Source organism: Phragmites australis, chromosome 13 (assembly GCF_958298935.1).
Source record: "Phragmites australis chromosome 13, lpPhrAust1.1, whole genome shotgun sequence".
Taxonomy (NCBI): domain Eukaryota; kingdom Viridiplantae; phylum Streptophyta; class Magnoliopsida; order Poales; family Poaceae; genus Phragmites; species Phragmites australis.
The window spans coordinates 30,645,359-30,654,792 of record NC_084933.1 but is presented as its reverse complement, the minus strand read 5'-3'; the positions used below and the strand labels follow the sequence as shown (position 1 = coordinate 30,654,792).

Genomic DNA, 9,434 nt, shown 5'->3' with positions numbered 1-9,434 from the left:
AGAGTAGCCGGACCTCCAGATTCCAGTGCTCCCATCAGAAAAGTATTCCCAGCCATCGTACCAATGGCATGGCAGTAATGATTTGGTCGGCAGGACACTGAAATGGCATGCCGGAGCATAGCCGGTAAGGTACTCGCTGTAGACGCAAGAAACTCGTGCACAGTGCCCGGCCGCTCGAGCGAAGCGAAATCAGAGGGACCCAGATCCTCTGCCGGGCCATGTGTTGGTGACGATGCATTATCGTGGAGGATCCCACTCCAAATCAGAGACGATCGTTTAGGCCGGTGGCTGCCGCAGTCCCTTCCCCGCTCGAAGTGGACAACGGCAACGCCTCTCGGAGTTGGGGCTCCGGCACAACACGACAGGTGGGCGCCGGGCCTGCGGCGCGTGCTCTCAGTCACGCCCAAACGAAATAAGTGTCACCAGACCGGCCGCGCTTCGGCCATTGAGTAGGGTGCCGAGGAAAGCTTCAGATGTGATCTGGTCGCGCTTACTGCCGCATGTTTCACGGTTCCTCGGGAACGAGCCCATGTTCCCACCATGTTCGCGCACAGGCTCCGGTTCCCGAGGAGGTTGTGCGGGCAGGGTCGCCCCTGCCACCAAGTTGGTCTGCCCGACTCGACCACCGCACCTTTCGTTCGGCAAGAACATGGGCGCGCAGATCCGGCCCTTCGCGTGCATCACCCGCTGTAGGGCGAATCGGGGCTGTAGCTCCCTCCTATACCGTTAGTAGCCAATAGAGTCCCTTAATAATTATTTTACCATAGATAAAGGAGAGGAAGAAAAAAAAAGAAAGGAAAGGAAACGAAGAAAGAAGAAGATAAAAAGTTACATGGGAGCGAACAGTTCACTGATAAGATGTATCAGATACAATCTTGCCGATCCGAAGTTCGACACTCCCACGTGCACCCATTTTAAGTCTTCAATTTAGGCCTGAAAAAAAGATCCAACTGTAGAAAAAAAAGACTGAAAGAGATGGATAAGTCCCCGGCTGATTCATTTACATCCGCCACCGACCCGCCGTGATCGTGATCTCCCAACCGACCGAGGCGGACCAGACCGGACCAGTCGTGTGGTGCCGCACCCACCCTTTTCTCCTTTTCTCTTCCCGGGCAAGGAAACGTCCTTGATTACCAGCGACGGAGTCGTGCCACGACGACGCCACGCCACGGCGGCGCGGAACGAAACGAACCGGTTACCCTAGCGCGGCAGTTGCTGATCGTTGACGGCTTTCTTAACCGGAGCTCCAACCGAAACGATTCTACATTCGCGAAAGGAGTCTGGCGACACGCCGACGTTCGGTCCTGCCGCTCGTCGGTCCATGCCTAGCTCTGCCGGACGGCCACACCACGCGTCAACAATAGCGATGCATATTCATAGTGCTGGTAGACGACGCGATTGCTAATTATGTGCATTATTAGCTTTGCTATTACTCGTTATTAGCCCATATACTTGTGCGATTAGCGGTGCGTTAGGATGATGCTGCCGCTGCTGCTGCAAGCGAGCCCTTTTCTATTAGCAGTTAACCAATCACAGCTCGCAAGAAGTCAAAGTCACCGCCACTGTCCTACCAAGCAAGGTACGAAGGAAATTATGAGGCCCACTCCTGTAGAAAGATTATCGTCTCTCTGTGATATGTGTTATTTATAATTTATTCTTTTCACATGTGTTCAATCAAACCATTGAATGGAGAAAAAAATAGTATTCATCAGCTGCAGAAGGTCTCGTATAATTCCATTCGGCTGCTCCCCTCTTTACAGTATATCACGGCAAAAGGAGCAGCAGTCTCGCAGATCCGTTGCCTCCAAATCAAAGGGCAAAGGCCACATGCATCTGTAGACGTTTAGTGAAAATCTTTTTGCGTACGAATATCATTTCCCGTATCAAAGTCATGGATCGACATCAAAATATCCGATGCAGTGAAATGCAGTAACATGCATGTAACTGTAATACTACGATTTAAAGCCTGTACCTGTACTGCCCTACGATTCTTTGTCCATTATTTTATCTAACACCCCATGTTAACCATGACAGGGCATCGTTCTAAACTATACTGAAGGCTCATCAGAGTTCTTATCCGATCAATCGGGTGCAGAATTTTTTTAGTCCGAAGAAGGCTTCCGCGCTGCTTCGATCTTTTAATTACAATTTTGATTAGAAATTTGATTATATGCTTAAAAAATAATTAACGTTTGATAATATATTTGAAGATAATTATTTTTTAAGCATAAATTCCATAGAAACTAATTTGTAACTAAATTTATCTTTCACCTCTAATACTAGTTCCTATAAGACATATAATTATTAAAGGTGGATAAACTTTAAAACATATAATCAATTTTTCCTTTTGATTAGAGTCCTCGCGAGAATAATATATTAGGATTAAGAAACCAAATCAAGCTTAACCGATAAACCAAATCGACCCAAACTCTCCGCCCCGTGCCTATAAATCAACATCGCGTCCAACCCTCAACCCCACACCGCAGCCCAAATAAAAAGAGAAAAGGAAAAGAAAAGGGAAGAGAGGTTTGATAAAGACGCTCGTCACCCCCACCGCCGCCATCATGGCTCTCGGCCGGGGCATCTTCGCCGCGGCCTTCCTCCTCCTCCTCGCCGCCTCCGCTGCGGACGACATGTCCATCGTCTCCTACAACGAGGAGCACGGCGCGCGGGGGCTGGAGCGGACGGAGGCGGAGGCGCGCGCGATGTACGAGCTCTGGCTGGCGGAGCACGGCCGCGCGTACAACGCGCTCGGCGAGCACGACCGCCGGTTCCGGGTGTTCTGGGACAACCTCAGGTTCGTCGACGCGCACAACGCCCGCGCCGACGAGCACGGGTTCCGCCTCGGGATGAACGGCTTCGCCGATCTGACCATCGAGGAGTTCCGCGCGGCGTACCTCGGCGCCAAGCCCGTCCAGAGGAACCGCGCCGCTGCGGAGAGGTATCGCCACGACGGAGTCGAGGAGCTGCCGGAGGCCGTCGACTGGAGGGAGAAGGGGGCCGTTGCTCCCGTTAAGAACCAGGGACAATGCGGTGAGAAATTTTGCCTCTTTCTTGACTTTTGCCGATCGATTCTGCGCGATTGTTTAGTAGTTTAACGCTAACCTCGGATCTATACACGCCAATTTCGCATTAGATCTGTTTAGGATCCATTCAAACCTGATAAGCACCGTACTTGGTATTGGCCTTTTATCGTTCCAACAAAGTTAAACCATTTTTGTTTGAAAAAGATGGATTTTTCTGTCACATCATGACAGAATATGATGATTTGATCAGCATAAGAATAGTTTGGAATATGATGATTAAGATAAGATTTATTTTGGAGGAAGATTAAGTCACTTGCTTAGATGTATTATATTGTACACAAGGGGTTTATTTTCTTCATTCTTTGCTTATGGTGGAAGCAAAGGTTGTGAGTCGTGCGGTATGGACTTTGAGCGGAACCGGCCTTCCATTCGACTTGCCCTGCGTGTCGTGGTTTCCTTATTTGTAGTGTAGCTCCCTTCCAAACTGTTTTTCTGGTTTAAGACCACCGTTGCAGTGGCCTTTTCTGTGGTCCTTCAATCCAATATGCTATTGGTGCATCTACCGGTCAGATTCTGAGAACATGTTGGCCTTCATGACATGAACTATCAAGGCATCAACCAACTATTAAGACGTTAGCCAGATTCTTTGGAGGGATACGTTTACCAGATGTTGCATCATAACAGTTTTTGGTTCTGGTAGCATATAAACATGATGGAAAATTTGTTCTGCATGGTGATCGTAAGAAAGTCTCTTCTCTTATGGTCTGTAGGATAGTGCACCGGAGGTTATTCGTCCTCTCTTTCGTTAGCCTTATCAAGACTTTGTATGATGCTGGCTATTGCAAGAAACAAATCAACTAATTATATGTTGCTTTTAAAGTTGCCTCATGAAGAAAGAAAAGCAAACGCCACAAACAAACAATTTAACTGCAAATCACTGCTTATTTATATTATCCTAACAAAATTGATGTGATTAGAACTCCATTAAGGGTTTGGCACGCTCTTCACCTTTTTTTTACTGCCAGTACATGCATACAAGTCAATACAATTGGAACTCATGCAGTTCTGGGAAGTGATAATTTTCTGTGATTGTAACTTGTTTATGGAATGGTGATCTGCAGGAAGTTGCTGGGCTTTCTCTGCAGTCAGCACAGTGGAAAGCATTAACCAACTTGTCACTGGAGAGATGATCGAATTGTCTGAGCAGGAGCTTGTAGAATGCTCGAGCAATGAAGGGAACAATGGTTGCAATGGTGGGCTTATGGATTCTGCCTTTGACTTTGTCATAAAGAACGGAGGCATTGACACTGAAGCTGACTACCCTTACAAAGCCGTGGATGGCAAATGCGACATCAGCAGGGTATGTATCTCCTTATTCCTTCATATGCTCCCCTCTTTCACGTGATGGTCTTTGCTCATGTCCAGATTGGTACATTGATCACTGCAGGAAAATGCAAAGGTTGTGAGCATTGATGGCTTTGAAGATGTCCCTCGAAATGATGAGAAGTCGTTGCAGAAGGCGGTTGCTCACCAGCCAGTCAGTGTTGCCATTGCTGCTGGTGGCCGCGAGTTCCAGCTCTATAAATCGGTAAACAAACTTGCTGAAGCAATCTGCCTATGTTATCATACAACGAGTAGGTTGTTGATCTTAACTCGTCTTCGATTTTTTATTACAGGGTGTCTTCAGTGGAAGGTGCACCACAACCCTTGACCATGGTGTGGTTGCGGTCGGCTATGGCACCGAGAATGGCAAGGACTACTGGATCGTCCGCAACTCATGGGGTCCGAAGTGGGGTGAGGCTGGGTACGTCCGCATGGAGCGCAACATCAATGCGACCAGCGGGAAGTGCGGGATTGCCATGATGGCATCTTACCCCACTAAAAAGGGCGCGAACCCTCCCAAGCCATCTCCAACCCCTCCAACACCACCTCCCCCCGTCGCCCCCGAATTGGTCTGCGACGAGAACTTTTCGTGCTCAGCAGGCAGCACCTGCTGCTGTGCATTCGGCTTTAGGAATCTCTGCTTGGTCTGGGGTTGCTGCCCACTGGAAAGCGCCGTCTGCTGCAAGGATCACGCCAGCTGCTGCCCACGGGATTACCCTGTCTGCAACACCAGGGCTGGAACTTGCTCTGCGGTAATCTCTTCACTGCAACATTGATACATCTACAGCCTTGTTTAGCTTATGCAAGTTAGACAGTTTCACACTGCCACGCAACATGCATGAGCTAACCGAAGAATCTCTTTCAGTACACTTTACCGAAAGAGATCCTAGGTGCTTATACGATTGACCATAGCAGGAAACATAATGAAACTGTCTCTTCTCTGTCTGAATTGAGCAGAGCAAAAACAGCCCACTGAGCGTGAAGGCCGTGAAGCGCACCCTCGCGAAGCTGAACTCCGCGTGAACTCGTCCAGACGGCAGTGTCGGTCTGGAGAAGTATGGGACTGCCCGGAGCTTTTCTGATTCCGCGCTTCCAAATCTCGTTCAAAATTTGATCAAGACATGGCTTTCATAGATTGTTGTATATGTTCTAGTACTATTTATCTTTCATGAATCTGAATCCTCTGTAAATAATCAGCTATCGTTTGTACTCTGATTACGTCATCAAGGATATTGGTCATGAATGAACTGTTCTATAATCCAAGTTCAAGTATCTATTCACTTCAGCTTGGATTTTTTTTGGTTGGCGAAGGATTTGTTTGGATGGAAGTGGATTTAGGTTCATTAGGTATTATTGGGACAAGCATAGAGATTATTATGCGAGCTATGATTGGTTGGTTTCAATATTGAGTTCCGTGGGTTCACATTTTCCTGGCCGTTGTTGTTTGGGAGACACAGGGATAAAAATCCTAACAATTCAGAAAAATTAGAAGAAGAAAAATGAAAATTGCTGCTAGAATATAGAAAATATGTGGTATGGTTAATCTTTCGCTAGTACCGATACACGCATCCGATCAAGTTAATCATTATACTAGCCATCTACTAATTCAAAGCTTCAATATTTTTCTAATACTGTGGTGGATGACACAATTCAAAGTGCTCATACTGACAACTCAATAGTCAAAGCACATGAACAATTGATTATTATGTAAAATTGTTATCCAGAAGCTATAAGCTGATCAAAATTAGGTTCGTGAGGACATAAAAAAACAAGATAAGTAAAAAAACTAAATAATTTATGTGATACATCATAATGCATGAGAGTTAAGAATGTAATATAATAATCAGGCAAACACTTAACAACACATGTTAATCAACAGTAATGCCACGTGTGTCATGCAGTAGACTCTCTTACATAAGATAATTTGATGTCGCCTTAAATATCTCTGGATTCATATGGAACTCAGTCCTAGAAACTATCATGTCCCTCAAGAATTTACTTCATCTTTTTAGCACCAATATATTATGAAGTATGTATATGCCTTTTTTCATCATTAAGTTATTCAAGTATGGCAGGAACGATTACCAAAAATAGTTCATCTTCCATCTACATGAATTTCCTAATTTTCTCTTTCCTATATCCCATAATCACATGAATTTCCTATTTTTCTCTTTCATATATCCCATAATCTCATTTCTACAACCTATTATCTAACATTTACAGATAGGACAAACTTAGATATAGTATCAAGGTAAAATCTAAAAATTGCACGTACATGATTTAATCTTATGACATGCACACCTATTTTGCTTCTAAAAGTATACAAAATTATTTGCAAGTTTGAGCCAATTTGCTTGCAGCAAAATTGTTCACAAATTGTTCTCTCTTTTTTTATTGAAAATATGTAGCATCTAGATCTAATATTGCCTCTGAATGGTTCTAATTTATTCACAAAATTTGTTGAACACCCAATCCTGAATTGCCTTAACCTATTTCAAATTGCTCACGGGTCTATTCTAATTTGTTTACAATTTTTCACAAAATTACTTATATAACTGCATTTAAGAGGCAGACCAACAGATGTATTTGTTATCAAATATTTTTTCTATTTTTTGCCACACATTTAAGTTAATCACAAATAAGTGTTACAAGTCCATATGTAAAAAAGTCAAAAAATTAATAATAAAATGCTCATGTTCAGATATTTTTTTTACTAAAAATAGGTGTGTATGCTATAAGTCTAAAACATACACGTGTATTTTTTTTAGATTTATCCTAGTATCAATGCATTGTTGGTTCGTAAATAACTAATATGTGTAGCAGCCAGTGAGTACCAACCAGTGGGAAAAAATTACGCTCAAGAATGGATAGAGTGTGATGATGCTAGCAGCATAGATGCCTTACTTAACACAACATGAAAACAACAGCTTATGCATAGACATATCATTCAAGAACGGATAAAGCATGATGATGCTATAAAACACTACTTAATACAATAACGGACAAACATATTATTCAGGAGGGTTTTTACTCAAGTAGGTCATGACTAATCCATTCCATAACTTAACATAAATTCTCTAAGGAATGAAACCATTACTTAACACAAATCTCTAAATACTGACCAACAAAATCAGTTGAGAGGGAAAGGAAATATCATTATATCTTTATTTTTTGTTGGCCTTAAATGATAGATAGATAGTTTTAATCCTTTAGGTAGTGTTTGGTTGGAGAGCGGGGTGAGATATGATGATTCTATTCATATATAAATACTTGTTTGGTGGGTGGAATGGAACAAATCTATTTTAACACTTTGTGCCTACCGTCAGTGTCACGTTCGAAATAAGATGTTGCGTTTCACTATTTTTTGGAACAACTCTGTCCCGAATCTTTAAAGAATATTTGATTTCGAACCATTTTATTCCACTGCTCTCAATCTAAACAGCTAAAAACGATATAGATCAACTCCATCACATCTCGTCCCACGAACCAAACACTAACTTAGTTATGCGCCTCACAGACCAATCCTAACAACTTTTGCACTGTAAAATATATGGTGAAAAACGGCACAACTTAGAACAAATCATCAAGCACACACACTGGCGAGATTATAGGTCGTGGAGGTCCAAAATCACACGGGTTGACAGTAGGCTTGCGGTAACAGTGTACTAGCAGTTGAAGTGCATCTGATACAAACTAGCTCGTATTAGCTTATGCTAACCAAATTGGCCATCACAAAATAACCATGGTTAACCACGAAGGTTTATTGAAATTTTGGCTTAATTCAAACATGCTCCATGTTTTCGTCGCCGTACTCTCACGCTCTAGGCCTACACATGTTTTCATGCAGAGCAACAACATCATAATACATGGTTTGGGTATTCAGAATTTGGTTATAGAATCATTATCTGGTAAAAGCTTTGAAGCCAAATGAGCATGACCATTGACTAGATATATTGGGTGTGTAGAGCACTTGTCCCATCTTGCTAAATTTTGCATAATTTGGAATGCAGGCTCCGTGTCTTCTTTTCTTCTCACATGACACAAGGTGTCTTAATCGTGTTTACCTTTCTATTAGTCGTCTCTTTAGTAACACATGACATAAGGCAGGAAAGGAGTTAGACTATTATGATAATTTCTACTCCTACTATAGATTTCATGTTTAAATAGATAGACTAAAACTACAATGCGACAAGAACAAAATGGTGTTCACTGTCCAGACATGAGCTCCTAAGAAATTATGATATCAGGATTTCAAATAATCAATACAGAAGAGAGGAAACAAAGGAGATGGACGCCTTCTCACCTCACCAAAATCTAGCCGCTGAAGAAGATCACACCAGTAGCAATTCCTTCACTTTTTTTTTCTTAATTTTTTAGAACCGGCCCCCCTAATCCGGGCCTTCATTGGAGGTTATTTTTAACATGGGTGTATGACGCCGCGGCTTCGTACCGGCGGGCTCGGACACTCCCTTGTGGCTTTGCCAATCGGGCTCCATACCCATTCGCTTCACTTGTTGCACTGAAGCATCACATATCTCAAATGATTGAAAAATAAAATCAGGAAAACAAATAAAAATTCAAACGATGCAAAGGAACATTCACAAACCTGAAAAGACCTCATGAAATCTGACAAAGCCGCACACTTAGAGACCTAGAAAAAAGAGGAGAGGATGGAGGAGGAAAAGGATGAGATAGGGAATCAAGAAGAAGAGGTCACAGAAGCCTTCACACCCAGAGATGTGTTCTTGGAGTTGAGACGTCGTTGGAGAGAGACGAAGTCGCAAGTTGCCCAAACAAGCTCTCACTCTAGCCACCGTTAGCGAGGGAGTACGAGAGGTAAACACCGCCCATCGTGAGGTTTTGGTTGAGACGCGAACACGCAAGGAGCATGGTGGCAAAGCAGCAGGTGCTATCAAGCCCACTGAGGTTCGATCCCCCGGTGTCGCACTCGTATGGCCTCCAATGAAAACTCCGGTAAAGAGGTCTGATGTTAAAAAAAAAAGAGCTTCTAGTTCATTCGGTTGG

General features: G+C 43.5%; 1 protein-coding gene and 1 long non-coding RNA gene across 3 annotated transcripts; one reads left to right on the top strand and one right to left on the bottom strand.

The window, feature by feature from the left end:
* Window positions 1–2,463: 2,463 nt before the first annotated feature.
* LOC133888360 (oryzain beta chain-like) lies at window positions 2,464–5,694 on the top strand. The gene is made up of 5 exons (XM_062328566.1): window positions 2,464–3,033; window positions 4,148–4,386; window positions 4,474–4,614; window positions 4,703–5,161; window positions 5,367–5,694. Exons 1-5 carry the CDS (start codon window positions 2,565–2,567, stop codon window positions 5,430–5,432), a joined length of 1,374 nt encoding a protein of 457 aa, XP_062184550.1. The 5' UTR covers window positions 2,464–2,564; the 3' UTR covers window positions 5,433–5,694.
* On the bottom strand, window positions 4,329–9,434 carry LOC133888361 (uncharacterized). 2 transcript variants are annotated; one of them, XR_009903784.1, is made up of 4 exons: window positions 9,016–9,426; window positions 8,713–8,928; window positions 4,558–5,190; window positions 4,329–4,467 (listed from the first exon to the last, which is right to left on the bottom strand). It is a non-coding gene; the product is annotated as an uncharacterized LOC133888361 (long non-coding RNA). The 2 variants fall into 2 exon arrangements; XR_009903783.1 differs by having other exon boundaries at window positions 4,558–8,928; window positions 9,016–9,434.

Coding starts and splice junctions, on each gene's coding strand:
- LOC133888360 (XM_062328566.1), top strand. CDS start 2,565: ATGGCTCTCGGCCGGGGCATCTTCGCCGCGGCCTTCCTCCTCCTCCTC. Junction 4,615..4,702: donor AGTTCCAGCTCTATAAATCG/GTAAACAAACTT, acceptor TTTTTATTACAG/GGTGTCTTCAGTGGAAGGTG. Junction 5,162..5,366: donor GGGCTGGAACTTGCTCTGCG/GTAATCTCTTCA, acceptor TGAATTGAGCAG/AGCAAAAACAGCCCACTGAG.